This window comes from Ambystoma mexicanum, chromosome 9 (genome assembly GCF_040938575.1).
Source record: "Ambystoma mexicanum isolate Mex_15411 chromosome 9, UKY_AmexF1_1, whole genome shotgun sequence".
NCBI classification, from domain to species: Eukaryota; Metazoa; Chordata; class Amphibia; order Caudata; family Ambystomatidae; genus Ambystoma; species Ambystoma mexicanum.
In genome coordinates this window covers 536,692,127-536,711,176 of record NC_090931.1, presented here as the reverse complement: position 1 = coordinate 536,711,176, position 19,050 = coordinate 536,692,127, and the positions used below count along the sequence as shown (strand labels likewise).

Below are 19,050 nucleotides of genomic sequence, written 5' to 3'. Positions count from 1 at the left end.
ATCCAGGCTACCCTCTAGCGTCACTGCCCCGATGTTACTACGTTGCTGCGAAGAACTCCTGTCCTATAACCAACTCTCCTGCCTAAACCTACCCTGCAACACACCATTAACAACAATCGGAGACACAGAGAATGAGCTTGATGTGACTACATCGGTGCAAGATAGCTCCTGCCCTATAACTAATTATCCTGCTTATTCCTACCCTGCGACCCACCATAAACCACAACCAGTGACCCGACATAAGGGCCCCTGAAATGCATAGTGCTGAACCTAAAAATAATGACCCTGCAAAATAATGAGCTGCATTATCTTACTCTGTTCCTAACTGTGAATCTACCTCTGACTGCAACTACCGCAAAACACGAGAATGCAACCCGGAACAGGGGGCTCGCAAGAATAAACATCCACTCCAGACACTCGCCTCTCCTATCACTATGCTCACTCTCTACTTTACACCAACAAACAATAGAGCGCAGCTATACCCCTCGCTCAATTTCAGCCTAGCTGCTCACGTAAAAACAATACTCCAAAACACCTCAACATCCTACTAGAATGCAGCTATACCGCACGAAAGAATCGGCCTAGCTGCACACACAAATATCCTACTCAGGCCTAATGCTGCCAGAATGCAGTCTGGGAGACCAACCACCAAACTGCACACATTCAACTAATCTCTCAATACTACCACACCTAATGTTAGGATGCAGCTACCTTCAGGCAATCGCATCAGCTGCTCACGTATCGAGTGCACCCTATGCCACCCTACTCTCTTGACTGACCTGGACTATGGTCCCCAAGGGCATTCAACCCACAAGCACTTTGAGATCATACCAATGATATATAGAGCGCTATATAAATGCCAAATAACATAACATGTATGATGTCCGATTTTGTGGCGTCTCCTTCCATGTCTTTCCTAGCCTGTCTGCCGTTCACACTTTGTAAACTCAGTGCACACAAAACACTCCACCTTTCTAGTTGGCCAACATGCAGGACTTCAGTGGCACACCTCTTGCCCGCCTCCTTTGCATTTCTGCTCCATGTTCTTAGGGCCCCCAGTCATCTGTAATGTTGAGTAGTAGGGATAGATTTCAGCGAGACTGCAGGACAGCAGATTTCTCACAGGACTCCTTGTCTTTGTCTCGAGTCTTCCTACAAAGAAAAACGATTGGGCTACCTGTACATCTTAAAAGTACACTTGCTTACTACTTATGTTAACACACATCGTATTGTATTAGCATTAACAATAAAGTCTGTTAAATAATTCAGCAGTGGCATTGTTACCCATCTCCCATGCTCTGCACTGTCCTTTTCCATACCTACTACCCAACCCAGAAGCTTGGTTGGTGCACATGTAGGATGTCCTGCCTTGGTAGCAGCGGATAGCTTTCCTCTCTAAGTCGCCGCTCACGGTCACTACCTTGCTGCAGTGGAATTTGGGCTATCTCGCCTCCTTCCGGTTTATAGATACCATATGCTGGAATCAATGGTACTAGAAACAGTGGTCCTGTTCAGGATGTCTACATCCAATTCCAGGACTTGGCTCATTCACAGGTGCTGGGGTGGGTAGGACCTGTAGACGCTTCCCCCCTGCAGAAGAGGAGCCAGAGATGACTGGCCAGGTGTGTCCGTTTAACAACGGTAGGGTTTAGAGTGTTTGGTTACTAAAGAACGGTTTTTCAGAGTCCAGGTTCTATGTCTGCAGACTTCCTCAGCACAAAATGTTACACGGAGAGCAACACTACACACGAAAAAAGGATGTTTGGGTAATGCAAGAAAAACATTATATTGGGAACGAAGAGAACGGGAAGAGGTGTAGAGCAAAATAAGAGAGGAAATATATGGCGTAACCAAGTCATGAATACACTTAAAGACGATGCAGAGCAAATTTAATGGCATTTGAGTGCCAAAAGTACGTCCGCGAAGAGAGGCATGTGCCGTGGAAGCAGTCTGTGATGAGTGCCAAAAAATCAGGCAGACAGAAGACTTGTTGACAGAGCGGAGAGGGGCGATCAAATAGAAGCAAAGGTTATGGTGTGAAATAAATGAATGAAGGGGCGAGAGGCTTGGTCACTTGAAAGGATGTGAAAGGGGATGCTTTATAAATATTGTACAGATGAAAGCGACACAAATGAGCAGTACTGGAAATAAGAGTAGACAACGAACGTGAGGCATCACAAATAACTCCTGCACAAAAGGGAATGAAGGAGAGAGCCAGAACAAATGAGGGAAGAATAGATGAAGAGAGTGAAGAGGCTGGAAAAAATTGAACATTTCCCACAGGGTTGTCAAGTGGGGTAAATATAAAGAACATCGTTTGCCATTTCCATGACTTCTTGGAGCTGACACGAGTCTCCATTGCCTTTAATTCTTTTGAAAGAAATTAGAGTAAATTAGTATGTTTTTGATGCTCAAGGAGGTATATGTGTGTATACCTGAACACAAGTAAGGGTGTATTTTGTGTCTACATCATGTTATAATCTACATTTTTAACCACTTTGCTCTTTACTTCCAATGTCTTCCAAAATTCCTGCCATAAAGACGATCTTCCACTTCATCTAAATTTCACATGGTAATGATCCAAACCCTCTTACACATAGCAATTAAATCACACCTGGAAAATGCTTCACTTTGTAGTGTTATACTGCGAATACGGTAATATAAAATATAAATACATTCTGTATGACTCGGTCCACAATCAATGATTCAATTTTGTAGCTCTTTGCTGTCCTGATTTGAGTTGGAGTTCATGATTCCCACATATGATTCAGTGGGCCTCATTACGACCCAGGCGGAGGACCATGGTGCTATTAGCACCATGGTCCATGCCGGTGTCCGCCATGGCGGAATGGGGAATTACCACCCCATGGGTTGGCGGGGCGGTAATTCCCCATGCCGCCATGGCCCTTCCCCCATTCCCATTTTTGCCCCATAGGGCTCAATGGGGAAGGCGCTAAGTACGGGGCCGCAAATTGCGGCACCGTACTTAGCACCAAGGTCCCTTTGCGGGTCCCTACTTTAAAGGCTGGTAAAACCAGCTGTTAAGGTCGGGTCCCGCAAAGGGACCTCGTAATTAGGCGCTAATAGGTTAACGGCGCCGCAGCCTTTTACGGCGCCGTTAACCCATTAGCGCCTGGGTTGTAATGAGGCCCAGTGTGTTCATAAAAGTATATTGTTGATATAATGCAGCCATTGACTAGTTATTTGTTACCGTGCTCCGTTTTAGAGAGGTGTTCTGAGGGCTGTAAGAAGTTGTTTGTGTTCTTTTTGGAGTGTATGCTAAATCTTGTTTTTGGATATATGCTTAGCTGCCGATTATGTATTTCTAGAATATGTTTGGTCAGCTGTATATAAAGACCATTCTGTTCTAGATGTTGTAATAAGCATTTACGTTCTTAGTTTAGCTACTGATTAGAAGTGAGGGTCTTACAAAGTAGTTTTATGAAAGTTTCGTTGACCTTGTGTGAGAGGTAGTCCAGGTCTTGATTGGGACTTTTGGTATTACTGTGCGTCTGCTTTGAGCCACTGTCGGTAGCAGATACTGTAGTTTCTCCGACACACCCATGCCTTGCCATGTGTTTCAGTATTCATAATACTGCTCAGAAGACATCCCTCGTGTCTGAAAATAGTTTCTAATGCATATTTTATTTCTAACCATTGCGCAAAAATTTCCAGTGTTAATGATATGTATATATATATATATATTTTTCCTTTTCAGGGAAGCGAGTTGATGAGCCTACGTTTGGAAAAGAATGTAAAAAAGATACTTTTGACCAGTGTCGGTGCAAATGCCATTCCAGTGCAACCTTTCCTCAGAACCCAAAAGAAGTAAAGCCAGGCTCCTCTACTTTGTTTTCCAATCACTCTGTCTCTTCGAAGACTGATACTTCACCTCCAGTCAATGGTACATCTTCCCAAATAACTTGATTTATCTTGACATTTACATAACTTTTAAAACTATATTTTAGATTTCTAATATGTTCTTAGTTCTCTTTTTGATGGATGGAAGATGTTGTTTTTTTATGTTGATGCGTTCTTAGTTGTTAGTGTTCTAATCAATGGAAATGAAAGTGCTGGATTTGTAAATGGACAGCTATATCGAAGGTAAAAAACTAGCTACAAGAAATATAATGGATGAAAAGCTAAAGGTGAGTGTATTTGCCCATCTAGAAACAGCCAGGAGGCTTTATGGGTTAATGCACCTCACAAGACAGACGTCCTTCCTTCCTCTCTAAAAAAAAAAATCTCTCCAAATCCACTAATCCATACTAAAGGTACACTCCCCATGCCCACATTCACTACCAGGCAATGGTAGCGTATGCATTCTGCCCACACCCACTATGCAGCATCTCACTGGTAAAAGAACAGCCAAACAACACAATGCAATAGGATTTATGAAGTTTGTGTCTAGGTCTGCTAGTCTGCACAGCTTCCTCTTGTGCTACGCTTTGTCAAGATCTGCAAGGATCTCTTGACACACTTAGCGACAATATACAGGATAACACTGTCTGAGTTGGATTCATGTTACACCTAATTTAAAGGGCTAACTCGTACTGTAAATTCCTAATGCCATGCTGTGCTGTTCCCCTGATAAAACGCATCCTGCTTTGCACACATGATCTTCTCTACTCCCAGTATCCCACTCACATCCCCACCCTTTCACTTGCGAGACACAACATGCCAAGTGGCCCTGCAAATGGCACATACATCACCCTAGCACGACCGCATATCCTAGTAGAACATAAGATCATTGTCGTGTAGTTTGGAACCGTAGTCACAGAGAACTTTGAGACGTAGGTAATATTTGTGTCAAATAGGGCATTTGAATATTTCGAGCAGAGAACTCGGACTGGAACATTTCACTCAAAGTGTGTTTTTTAATTATCGCTGAATAATCTCTGAAAAAAGCTATAAAATACTTTAATGACAAATATTAAGACGCTTTAAAAACCAAGTTGAATATAAATAGTGCTTTTTTCATAGTATAAGTGCTTGGGCCCCAGGTATCACCCAGTTTGTTCGAATCAAACTGTCCGTATGGACTTTTGATTGAATTTGGGTGGTACCATTTGATTGAAGCCTAATATACGAACACAAGGAACAGGGGTGTTCCCCGCTCCCCATGTTCGGTATATTAGGCCTTGGAGGCTGCAGGAGTGCCCCCCCGCTTCCTTGACAAGGGAAGCGGGGGACTAAAAGAAAAGAAACCTGCGCCCTCAGCTCCGGCCCGCGTTTGAGGGACGGAACTGATGCTGCAGGGCTGTGGAAGAAGCACCGGCTGCCAGTCAGAAGGTAAGTTGGGGAGGGGGTTAGTGTAAGGCTGCTTCAGGTGCAGGGGTTTGGGTTGTTTGATCGAAGGTCAAACAGAGTTGCGGCGGAATTGACTACGAACAATTCCGCCGCAAACTGTTTGACTTCGAACAAACAACCCAGCTCCTGGGCCCCATAGTCCCCTCTTTGTTTACTAGAAATAGTATACTGCTGGAGAATAAGGGAAAGTCCAATAATGGCCCTGGCATCACAGGGAGCTGCAAAAAGAAAAGTAAAAAAGGGCAAAGCATGGGGTAGGTAAAAGAAAACGTAGAGGATAAAGGTGTACAGACGGGGAACTACAAGACAGATCTTGAATCTGGTATCAAGGCTGACTCAGCACTTCATCCGAGTTTGATAAATTGAGTCCATTAAAGTGGGTAATAACATCTGCTATTTCCAGCGGAAGGAATGTGCCATAAAGTGCTTTAGAAGCACCAGCATTATCAAGGAGTGATGCTAGAGGCTGGTGTTAGGACGAGACGGCAAAAGGTTTAGATGGGCCCCACCGGGAACAGGGTGGAAAGAAGGATAGAATAAAAAGGAAAGAGTATGAAAAATACGGTCAGGTGCTACTAGGAGAAGCAGTCCTTCCCTTCCCTTGAAATGTGTTTGGTAGGTGGGGGACAAATGACTTTGGGGATCTCCTATGGAAAGAGAAATCAACCCAAACAATTGTGTTGAATCAAAATGATTAATACAATGATGCAACACGACCAAGGACCCTTAACCACATCCCAACAGTGACCAGCAACCCAGAAAAGTAAAAACCTTACCACCAAAAAACAACGAACCTCCAGACCACAGCACGACAGAAAAACATCATGAGAAACATCAAAAACAGTCAGGAAAACTGTGCTGGAAAAGGGGAGGGACTGATAGGGATTTATAAAGCCTCTCACCTGTCTCCTTGGGAAAAGACTGGCACTGATTGGTGCAGTGTGTCAGGCGAGCACTGCAGGCAATTGGGAGGGAGGCACAACCACCAGCCCCGCACTATAATAGCAGTTAGCTGGAAAGGCACAGTGTGGGTGGTTTGGATGAGGTCGCAGAAGGAACTGAAGGTGGACTGAAAGGCCAGGCAGGGGATGGATGGAGGAGCCGATTGTTGTTAGCAAAGATTAGTAAAGGTGAGAGAGTGGTACCAGTTGTCTGTAATACAATGTAGTGTGATGCAGGAAGAAGCAAGGGGATCTATAGAAGTTGATAGAGAGGGATGGAGATACTGTGAGAGATTGGAGAGGAGTAGTGGTAGAAAGTGTTAGAGGGAGTGAGAGTTAGGAGAGAGTGAGGCTAGTAGACAAGTTTAGGAGAGGTGTGTATGAGAGAAGTGGGCAGGGTTTGAGAATGAGTGAGCATTGTGGAAGGGTTAGTTGGGGAACCATATCCCTTGAGTTTGCGGAAGAAGAGAGCAGTAGTAGTGTGGAGGGAGTGCTAGTAGTAGGACCGATGGAGGAGTAACACGAAAGAGTGGAGGCGAGAACTAGAAGGGCGGAAGTCAACAAAGGTAAGTGTGGAGAGGGGAGAGTAGAATTAGCCATAGTATGAAGAAAGTCGTTGTGCAAAGGAGGGAGAGTAGTAGTGTGGACCAGGTAGAGTGGAGAGGGTTGAGTGGTATGAAGTAAGTAGTAACATTGTATGGTGGAGGTAGGTTGTAGAAGGGGAGAGAGAAACATCAGGGACAGGGGTGAGCGATGTGGGGAGGAGAGAAGGTGGGTGGAGTTGGACAGAGGAGAGTACATCGGAGAAGAGTAGCAAGGAGACAGGGGGGATCTTGAGTTTCAACAGGGCACATATACACCAACTTCTAGTACTAACACCATCAATGGTGTAGGGCCAGGTACAAAGTCCCTGAGGGAGTCATTCAGCCTGCATACAGGAACACCACCATTATGAGAAGGCAGTAAACAGACAGAGATTACTGGTCGGTAGCATTAACCAGGGGTGACAGACACCTGGGCTAGGGAGGGAATCCCACATGAAGCCAAAGTAGCGCAGAGTTATCAAGAGGAGGAGAGGTAGAAGCTCAACATCCACTTGGTGTCAAATATAGCAAAGGTCAACCCCCCGCAATCCCTGCCCTCTGTGGGTCCTTCCAAGGTCCCTCTTCCTCTGTTCAAACGACTGGCTTGTCAGAACCCTTGCTTTTGGTGGGTAGAAGGCAAAGGATCACCCTTGAGTTGGGTACATGCCAGGCAATTGCGTCTAACACCAGGATCTTCTCAGTAGCAAGATGAGGATATCCTTTTCCACTGTCTTCCCTCCTTGCCTGCCCTTCAGCTTCAAACCCTTGAGTTGTCTCAGGATATTCAAAGGTTGTTGAACCTGAGAGCAGTGGAGGAGGTTCCTCTAACTGGGAAGCCTAGGCTTCGTTTCTACTCTATTCACTGTGCTGAAACGGAACCAGGCTTTCCTGCGCACTATCCTGCATCTTTCCTTGTTCAACACCTTTCCCTTCCCATAGAGAGTTTCAAGATGATCACACCTGCCCTCTTTTTCAGGTGGATTGGTGCTGTGCAGTGGATCTGGTATACGTATCTTCAAATCCACACTTGGGAGCTGCATCAGAGTTTCCTCTGTTCTTTCCTGGGCAACAGGCAACTACAGTACCAAGTGCTGCCCTTTGAAATGAACTAAGCCTCCATGGTGTTTACAAAAATGTTGACAGCGATGGCGGCCCCGATCAGACCTCATTGACATACACATATACCTTTACCCAGGTGATTAGCTGTTTTCCACCTCTGGTCCCCAGGAGGCATCCATGTTTAATTGTACAAGCCCAACCCCATCACCAAGTATTCCAATAAGCAACCACATTCAGCAAAGGTATTTCTGTTCAGCTCTGCAGAAATAAACCTATATAATTGGCATAGTATCCCAGTTCCAAAAATGTGGCCCCCGAGCACAAACTTGTTGGGATTTATAATGGTTTACACAGCCCCCCACTCCCCTGATGGCCCGCTAAATATGGCTGAGGTTACTGCTTCATCGTCCAGTTATAGCTGCAGCTTTGCTCTACCCGTGGCTCATCTTTCTGAAAGGCTCATCAGAAATAAAATTAAAACTGTCATTTTCGCAGTTACGACACCGCTTGCAGCAGCACTATATTCTGCACAGCAGCTACACTTATAATTCGATCTGTCTTGAATTCTTGTCTTTTTTCACTCTTTAGAGGAAATACCTAAAATGGTAAGCCTTTTTTTTGCCAGGTCCCCTTGTAAAACCTTGGAGCCCCAACCATTTTTCCTTTTCCTGTAGGCATTTTAAGTACTCACATTCTCCTTATTTTGGTTCGATCTGAAAACAGTGGTCACGTTTATCCATTTCCAGTCGTGTATCAAATATGTTGTTGAGTGATATTTACTCAAGTAAGAATGTTATGCCTGAGCCGCCTGAATCTGTTATCTTGTAATTAACTGATTGGAAACTAGGTTGTCGTCGATAGTAAGTTATGACATTCGAGGTTCCTCGCTGCAGAGGGGTTTGTTGCACTTAATGAAGATGGTTAGCTAGAAAAAGAAATACATTGGGCTCATCAAGCAGAGCGAGAAGGAGTCTCTACATATTTTTCTATGTATGGAATATGAAGCACTACAGAGGGAACTCTTATTTTTGAGACAGCAAGGGGGAATACAATGATAAGGAAATATGGCTTTAATGCCACTCTCTACGCAGTGAAAACTAAAGCAAAAGAGAACACAGGAAACTAGTGGTATGTGATAATAAAAGTAGGACGCAGCATGTGAGAATAGAAAGTAGTGAGCAAGTGAAAGTGGTTAAATATGTGATGGGTGAATTATGTTGATTGATTCTAGCCTCTACAGAGTTTGAGCAGAGGGGTTGTGGAAGGGGAAAATCATGAAAATAAAGGATTTACAAGTCCTCTGGATTACTGCCAGTGTGCTGTGCAAACCCTAGGTAGTAAATTTCAAAGAACACATTCAGTTTAGGGGTTGGAGCAGGGCAGCAACACAATTTAAAACATATTGGGAAATTGGAATTGTGACAAAAACTTTGGTTACAAATCAATCGAAATTCGCTGATTTTATTTGTGCCCGATCTTCAGTTATATATATCCATACTCAGTTATATATATCCATACTTCTGGGTCTCCATTGTTTTGCACAGCTCTCTTCACGGCACTATTTGCCTGCAAAGCACCACGGAGGACCGATCCCTTTTAAAGATGTATTATTTAATCCATCATTAAAACAGGCTCGCACAGTTGATCACAAACAGCTGTCTGCTGTACTAACGCGTTCACCCTTTCCCGGGCTTCCTCCGAGTCAGACTTTCTTTGTGTTTTTTACATTTGAACACAGAGACAGGCTCTCAGGCCACGTCTAGTCCGTCATTCATGTTCCCCATTGTGGCCAATTCCCATCTATTACATTGATCATTGTTGGCAGCCATCTTAGAGTGTTTTTAAAAAGCTAAAATGTTCTTTGTTCAAACGCAATTCTTGAATATTAAAGTGCATTTTGCATATTTGTGCAACATTTGGCAATGTTGTGCTCCATGCTAAGGTGCATAGTGCTAAAGTGTCTTTACCATATTTTACACAATATAAAACCAGTACTTGTGCAACATTTTGACATTCTTTACCCATTCCAAAGTGCATGTGCTTCATATTCATACATTATTTTACATATTTAGAAAAATGATGTGTCGTGCAAATCCAATACACAGCTTACTTGTACATTATCAGCCAGTCCTTAATTATTATTTCTGTGATACTATTCTAGTTTTGACGTTTATCTTATTGACTGAGTTATTAGAGAACATTTCTTCATCAGATCTTTGTATAGTGCATAGTTCCTCATTCGTGCAGACAATGACACATTGTTCATGTTTTTTTCATTAAGTAATTGCATAATTCCTTTGCTCGTTTCATAAAGGGTGTTCTTCTATCTACAGCACCAATTCACTTATATGTATGACATTGCTTACCAGATCATTAATGGTTATAAAGAGCATAGTGCAATACGTGTGCAATATCCTCACTTATTACTTATGCAAAGTGTATCATATGATTAAGTGCATAATGCATATTATCCTACTTCTTTAGTCTCTATAAGAAATCTCATTCAGTTTTCTTTCTTGTATTACATATCGCACTAAGTGTATTCTGATCTAGGCTAATCCATTACCTTACTTGTAAGATGGTTACATAGATCTTATTTTTATATCCCCAATGTATTGAATAACCCTCTCTGAACTATTCTTATGTTACAAATATTTTCTATTTTTATCATAAATTAACAATCACTTTTGTTGAGTTTCCTATGAAGCTTTCACACTTGTCAATTCTCGTTATTCACAGTCCTTTCAAGTTTCCTAATGTGATCCTATCCTGTACCAACAAACGTATAAAGTTCCCATTCTAGGTTGTGTCCATGTGGTATCTTAGTGTTCATATCCACAATGTATCTCGATTCTCTTTGCCTCAATTGCAATTTGTCTCCCTCTCTGTTTTGCAAGGGGGTAAGAGAAATCCTTGTTCTTAATTACTTGCAGATATTGCAGAATTCTCAATCTGCCCATACGTTTTGTACTCCCTATGTACCATTTGTTAGACCCACAATTAATGACATAAACCACATGGGTGCTGCTACATGTCAAACGTTGTTTAATTTTCACAATACTACTTGTGCGTGGGTTGGTATATTCTACTGTATTGATCCCATATCTGCATGCTTTGCATTGTTGCCATTTTACGAATTCCAACTTTTTTGAGGATAATCAATCCTCCTTAGTGGTTTTCAGTTCTAGGAAACTCGTGACTAGTACATTTCTAATCGATAGATGCCTTCTGTGGTTTTCATTGCTCTTTCTCCTATTTGGTCCTTAATGTCTAGTCCTGTTTTAAAATCCTCCAATGTGTGCAAGATATTTTGTGTTTGTCCATATTGCTTATTTTATGTTATGAATCGTAATGTCTTTATTCTCTTCTTTTTGATACTCTTTGTTCTTAATTATTAATAGATCTTCTCTCCTGAGTTTTCTGTCTTTTTCATAAGCTGCCTTGAAGATTTGTTTCGGGTACTTTCTTTCCCTAAAACAGTGTGCAGCATCCTGGGAAATTGTAGACACTCATCTTCTCCTGAGCAGTCTCTTTTGATTCTTTTGAACTTGCCATAAGGTATGGTCCACTTTAGGCTGTTCGGTTGTCCACTATTCGCATGTAATACAGCATTTGTGCTGGTTTCTTTTCTATGCATTAAACTTTGTATCTTTATGTCCACTATTTTAATACTTACATCCAAGTATATAATACTTTCTGTATGATGTCATGTGAATTCTATATTTATTTCTATTGTTGTTAATGATAGATAAATATTGGAGCCCTTCTTTGCAATTGGAGTTCCATCCCATATTATAAGCAAACAGTCTATATATCGAGTCCAAAGTCGTATTTTCTGTGTGTAAATTGATACATTTTCTGCATGCCAGATTTTTTTCCATACTCGCATATATAAATTGGCATATGAGGGCACAAATGTGGTCCCCATAGCAGTGCCACAGGACTGACAGTAATATTTCCTATTGAAGAAGAATGCATTGTGTTCTAGGCAGCATTTTAACATTTCTATCCGCATGAGAGGATGGTCTCTATCTTGTTGATTTGGTCAACAGAAAATGTTGTATTGCCTCAATTCCATTTTTATGCTTGATGCTGGTGTACAATGACACCACATCTAATGTAGCCAATAGAGATGTTTCTTTCCATCTTATCTCGCACAATCCTACTCAAAAGGCTCATAGTGTCTCTAATATATGATGGGAGTGGTGTGAGGGGTCAAATGTGAAGCAGACACATTTTGGCTGATTTCTCAAAATATGCAATTTTCATTCAATCATAAATGTCATCAAACACCTCATTATCCCTACCCTGACGAGGATTTCTCTGGCTATCAAAACTAAAGCAAACACTCTAACCCTGGATAACTGGCCCTCACCCTTAGGCATAAAATACACAAATATATGGCAATGCACAACAAACCCCAACAATGGTATTTCTCATATGTGCATTTTCATATGTATTTCTCTTTATAACCTGGGTGAACTCCCCTTCTGCAAGTTTCAAGTCGAGTTCAGTTTCAATGTTCAACATAAAGAAACAAGGCAATCCAGTTGTGTAACCCTGCTGCCTTCCCCTGGGCATTCGCCTGGGATGTTTGGGGATAGTGTTTCAGCCTAAATGTGTGCCTGTCCTGTTTCCGGATGTGAGGCTCTTGAGGGCTACCATGTCTGGCTGCGAATGTAAGAAAAACCGGTCTACCTTCTTCCTTTTCACAGGGGAGTGCAGCCCCCGTACATTAAGCGTTAGACATTTGAAGACTGGCGGTTATTACGTCTGAAAAGTACTGGACTGACTGCCCGCTCCCTGCCTATTTCACTCCCTGAAGTGAATGTGCGCAGACCCCACGCCAGTCACTCCCCTCTCCTTTTGACACCCCTCAACAACCCCCAATGTACGCCCCCCCCCCGGTACGAGCTAAGATTCCTAATTAACCTTCTGGTGTACCACCCTCGGGATTAGCTCGCCAACGATTCCAGGGCAAACTAGCAGGGTATCATAAAATACCTAATGTGATTCCAAGTGGGATCCGGACAAGTCTAGGTGGTATGCTGCGCCCCTGCAGGGTGTTTGTCCTGTGGGTCTGCGCCTGGCACAGATTCCTTCTATGCAGCTGCACCACCTGCAACTACTCCCATGTTTTTGCCCCCGGGGGCGCACCTGTCTCCCTTGGTGCCTCTGGCCGTATATCCTTGTCGCTGAGATGCAAGATATGGAGCCTTCTTCACTTGTGATTCTGTGCTGGCGTCCCTACCAGGTGAAGAGAAGACCTAAGGGGAAGGTCCACTTGTACTTTATTTGCTTAGACTGAAGGACTCTCACCACTGGACCCATCTCCCTATGCTTCTTTAGGGTGGACTGGGCCAAGTCTTGATATTGGATTTCTTCCCCTTTGTAAGTGATGGGCTCTGCTTCTCGGGCCTCTCGAAGGATGACCCCTTTTTGAGGGTATCTCACCAGTGCCACCAACGTGTCTCTGGGTCGCGCACCTGCTTCTTGCCTTTTGCGACTGGTTCTATGAACTCTGTCGACGACCACCTCTTCCGCCTTTGCGCCGCGCCAGGAGATCGGTGAAGATTTGATGGACTGTCTCCTTCAGGTTGTCCCCCACTTCTTCCGACAAGCTCTGAATGCGAATGTTGTATCTCTGGCATCTGTTTTCTAGATCCTCGCACTGGAGCTCTAAGTTGTGGGAGATCCTAACTAGGTCTTCCAATGTTTAATTGGTTTTCCTATTGTCCTCCATGATTTCCTGTAGCGCTCTCTCCGTGGTGTTTGCCCGCTCCTCGAGGGATGCGACGTCCCTTTTCAAGTTATGAATAGCCTGCTTTACCTCTGACGTGAACGTCGCAAATTGAGATTGAAAAGATGCCGTAAGCTTGTTCTGGATGTCATTGAATTAATCCTCCAGGTCTTCCTTGGATATAGCCATGGTAGCGGTGCTGCTGCTCAAGGATGCATCCCGGCTCTCTTGGATTGCAGCCTGCTGAGGTTGGGCATTGGGATCTTTGGCCCAACACTGTCCGAGGGTGCCTTCCTGTGGGGTGGGTGCCAGGGCTGTTTACCGGGTGTGCCCCTCCCCTTGTCCCCTGTAATTGGCCTTTGTCGCTGGCTACTTCTGTGACTAAAGGTTGGTGGCTGACACTGTGGAGAGGAGCTCTTTAAGTTGCGAAGTCCCCCTGAGTGCATTAACCTGAGGCTGCTCAATCATCTAGTGTTCCCCCTGCACTGGAAGTGCTTGCAGAGGTACAGCAAGTTCCTACAGAATACAGGAACAGTTGGGCCTGTGGGGGTACCTGGCCGTTGGGTGGGGGGGGCAGACTGGAAGGTTCCACTCCCTTCACAGGCAGTGGAGGGTGCAAAGCTTGGCAGGCCTCAGCAGGCTCGGTGCTGGGGCCTGCACTCTTAGTTCTGTAGATCTTGATCCCCCTCGACCACCAACGCTCCTGCACTAGACTGCTCACATTCTGTAACAAAGTGCCTGTTGGTCCCCGCAGAGGGGCCTCGCCACTCCAGTTAGCCTCTCCGCACAGCCACGGGCGGGCAGATCAATCCAGTCACACCAGGGTTCCTCAATGAGCTTCCGGCCCTGCCCCCACAGCCCGGCAAGGGCACCACCGACACTCTCCTCGCCTCTGAGTCCGCCCCTCTCTATGCAGGCAGGCTGATGCTCTGGAGCCGCAGTTGAAGTACGCGGCGTCCCAGACACTATAAATGACAGTTACTGTGGCTGAGTGTGGGCGTCCCACTCACTCGACCTCGATCCACTCCAGGGGGGATGGGCGCCCCCGGGGCTGCAACAGTGCGTCAGGGTGGCATGCGCAGGTTGCCGCCGTTCGCTCACCCGACCATATCTGCTGGGTCTGCGCTCTCCTGCGCCTCCGCTTGATCACAGCAGATGCTGATGCAGCTGATCAATATTTTGTGGTTTCCGACCTCGGTTACCGGTGCCTTGCTTTGTTAGACTTGTTATGAGGGTCTAGTCGGAGACTGTGCTCACGTCCTCCCGGTGCCTATCCCCATCTTGGAGTCCTCTAATAGGTTTTTTTTTTAAATAATTGTACTTCTGCTATGTGTTGATGTGCATATGTCTAATATCATGTTTGTTTAATACCTGTTAAATGGAAGGGTCATCCAAATAAACATGTTGACTGACAAAATGTTTTTCTACTACTGCCATCTTCATCCAGTCTTGGCTTTTCAGCCACTAGCACAGCACTTTTTATTCTGGAATACTTCTCCTTTACAAGTGTGTGCCAACAAGACCTAACAAGCAAAGTTCTGTTGGCTTAAATATTAATTATAATAATCTGTTATTTATATAGCGCTTTTATCCAAAGCGCTTTACATCGGACATATTACATACATTATTAAAATGCTCGGTCTACACAAAAAAGGTGTCACAAATGACTGGGGATCAGTAGGCGGGTATGACTTCTGTGTTACCAATGAATAGCTGGATCAGTACTGCACCAGTTTTGTTAGACTTCTTTCCTTATTTTATATTTGTGTTCTCATTCAGAAGCAAGCTGCACAAAGCCTACTCTAGCTTCCAAGTTATTTGCCAAAAAGCAGTCGTCTTTTGGTGGACTCGGCGATGATGACTTTCAAGTGGACCGTAAAAGAATCCGCTCATTAGACACGGAGCAGGAGGTAAGCAAAATGTATTGGCATGAAAAAAGGCAGTAAAACATGGCTGCCAAATCTAGGGTAATTTTTTAGTACATTACGGATTTGCTGGGTCATGTCACGGGCATTAGACCCGTTTATATCCTCATTTTTCTCCTGCGGTTACAAATGAGTCCATTATTGCTGTACACAATGGGCATACAATGGACTGCCTCAAAGACCGATGGGTTAAGAGAGTCGTTGCACCTTTCAGACGTGCTGCCTGTCTTTCTCCATAGAACTTTGTGCAGCCGCAAGATCAAAACAATTAGCCTGGAAACAACCATCCCTTTTGCTAATGTGCAAAAATTAATGAACGACTGCAGTATCAAAACCTTCTTTGTTGTTGTGCGCTGCAATCCATCTTAAAATGAACTATCTTACATTAAGTCTCTCAGTTTAAAGAGTATGTTTAACTCGCTTGGGCCATAATTTGTGTTTGTTAAAGGCTCCTTTCAAAGACCTTTTTTTACATAATTAATTCTCCAATGCAGAAAGTAAAAAGAGCAAGGGCCAGCTTGGTGCTATACAGATAAGGATTTGTTGCGTTGTGGGTATTCTTTGAGCTTGGTTGCAATATTAAAGGTTGTAATACCTTCGGCCATGGGTGGTTGTTGGTGATAAGTTATAGGATGCATGAGACTGCTCCACGTAGCCTTCACCATTGCTTCTGCCGGCAGGATATTTATAACTGTGGGTCACGGAGCATTCAGAACTGGTGCTGAAATGTAAAATATCACATTAGCCTCGCTGTTAGGGTTGAAAACTCCAGACCACTGAATGGAAGGGAGATGTATGTAAAAGCAAGTGCTCTGGAGTATTCACCCACAAATGTAACTATTGGAATGCAGTAGGAATGTGGAATTCTAAAGGGAAGGAAGTGCTAGTGAGGGGGCCTTGTCGGTATTGAAACACACATCTTTTACAATTGAAAATTGGTGTGGGAGCAAACTGATGTTCACCAGTTAGTTCTCATTTGTTCTTTGTCTTAGGCACTGCCTTAAACAATATTTGACTGACCTATCAATTGCGCTGTTGCTACTGCCTTTTTGAAACATTGATACTTGAGATTCATTTACTTCACCAACATAAATTGCAAAATATCCCGATTAATCCATCAGAGTAGCTATAATTGCCATGCAAAAGCATTTGATTACATTTTATTTTTTCAATAACGATGCTGTATTTAAATACTGCTTTTTATCTTGTGCGTTTGCCTTTGGGATGTGTTCTAAATAATATTGTTGTCACTGTATAGTTCATGCATCCATCTCAGCCGGATGGATACTGATTTGATCCATGAGTCAATCCTAAACGAAATGGTTCCCATCATAAATTTCGTTGAAATTCAAAACAATTCTTTGACTAGAAGTTGAAAGTTATGATTTGAATGGTTAGGCATCTTGAGCAAACTGCTTTAGAGCATGTTTTAACTCTTTACCCTAAACACGTGGGTCAAGGGTAGTAAGTCAACAGTCCAATTTAGAAATGATGAGGTGAAGTCCTACTGGGTGAAACAGTAACACAGTTATCATGGAAGCAGGTCCTGGTACTATGGCCCTGATATCGTGGCCCATATTACCGCAATATCTTGGGGATACTGTGTGTGTGTGGAGTTGGGACTGTGCATCGAGCGTTGGGGGTAGTGGAAAAAAGGGGGAAAGGAAGAAGGAAAAAAAACAAGGGTGTAGCGAGGGATTCTCCTGTGCATACAAATTTTAGAAAACTAGGCTCTCCATGTAAAAGGACACCTTGGAATGCAGAACGTCCTCATGAACCGGGGACACAGTTCTTCCGTGTCTCAGGGGCCAATTGATGTGCTTCGAATGCCCATAAGAACTGCTTTAGGAATGCAAATAAGTAGAACAAGGACTGGTGAGTGGCGAAGTTGTAAGATAACTTGGCTAGCTATCCAGGTAATGACTAGGAGTGTAGTTAGTGGAACAGGATGATGCTAGTACCACCATGAAAAGCGGCATGGAATGAAGTCCCACGGTGTGACCACCCATTTCCTCTTATTCTCAATTTGGCCATATTCCTGCTTCATTGTCAGTTGAGCCCGTTATGAAAGGAACAGAAAAGATCTTTACCCTCACTACCTCACTGACTATATTTCACCGAGCTCTCTCCTTTTCAATGGGCCTGCGCCTCGACTCTTTACAATCTATCAGTTCACTGCCCCCATGCTTCCTCTTGCTTTTACTCCTTTTCCCTTCCTGCCCACTTGCTAGAATGCACTATCCCATCCCCCTGTTAATTACATCCATCTTTTCAGTGGAACTCTTCAAAACAACATCTGCTAGGAATGGGAGCTTCCTATCCAGACTAATCGTCCTAACCAACCTTTTTGAGATCTACCTTCAGGACTGCGCTATGCAAGTATGTCCTCTTACCACTGAGTTATGTGCCCTCTCTTACCTCTTTACCCCCTGGCGTACATTAATCTAGCCATCAATGTTTTTCTATAAATTTCGTACTTTTGTGACAGTCCTTTTCGAAATGATACCTTTGTTCTTCAGTGAATACAAATACAAGACACTAGGAAGTTCCTTGCGTTGAGTCTTCAAATTACACCAGACTGTCCAAAGTTAAATGGTGTGCAGATCATATTCATTCATTTTCCCTCTCTAAACGGTGGGTCACTCCTATTCTAAAGGTTTCTCTGTGAACTTGACACATATTGCTGGTTAAAATCTTATATTTCTGTTTTGATTGACTTGTGGGGACACCAGGCCTGACCAGACGGCGGCAGATCATGTCAACACGTGTTATAACGCACAAGACCAGCTAGCAGTGGGAAGTCCCATTGTAACCCAGGAGGTCCGAGGTTAGAGGACATGCCTTTCATGAGCCAAAAGTTCCAGTAATGTTGGCCATAACGTCCATAACCCAGGAAGCCAGCAAATCATACCATTCTTTTTTTCTTTCCATGTGCTATGGGTTGTGATAAAGCCTTCTGCAGAAATGCAAAAATCCAGTCCAGTCAAACAGCATATACATTTCCAATCAATGAAAAATCTATTTAAAGTATACTGCCAATATTTATATTAAATGGCTGTAGCGGGGTAAAATACATTATTTTCTCATACACTTTGTACTGCACTAATCCACAGAACCTGTGCATTGTTTGAAACACAAAAACATAGATGCCCCCACATCTCCTCACAATTGCACAGTCCACAGTAACAATTGCTGTGCAATGTTTCTGCTCTCTCCTAAAATCTCTAAAATTTGCAATCAGTTTAGTTGAAATTCCATAAAGAAATGCATGCCGACTGCCTATCTGAGAACTTCTCAAAGTATATAGGGAATTTTTGCTAAATTCCGGCTATACCATTAAATATTTCTAAGAATTTGACTTTTTCATTAGGTATCTAAAATTATTCGCAGTGTCTCAGTTAGTCTTTCTCTTTCATTTCATTCAGTTTCCCTTTTAGCATATTCCCATCATGAAGATCACAGTTTATTCTTTGAAATCGTTTTCATTTTCT

General features: G+C 43.4%; 1 protein-coding gene across 5 annotated transcripts in view; it reads left to right on the top strand.

Annotated features, from left to right (window-relative positions):
* BRIP1 (BRCA1 interacting DNA helicase 1) overlaps nt 1–19,050 on the top strand; it is a 2,318,009-nt gene that overhangs the window by 211,980 nt on the left and 2,086,979 nt on the right. For 3 of the 5 annotated variants that reach the window (XM_069615084.1, XM_069615085.1, XM_069615087.1), the window contains exons 4-5: nt 3,719–3,904; nt 15,414–15,544. In XM_069615084.1, the coding sequence (XP_069471185.1) occupies nt 3,719–3,904; nt 15,414–15,544 (317 nt within the window). The remainder of the gene's footprint in view (nt 1–3,718; nt 3,905–15,413; nt 15,545–19,050) is intronic. The other 2 variants (XM_069615086.1, XM_069615088.1) reach the window with 2 other exon arrangements.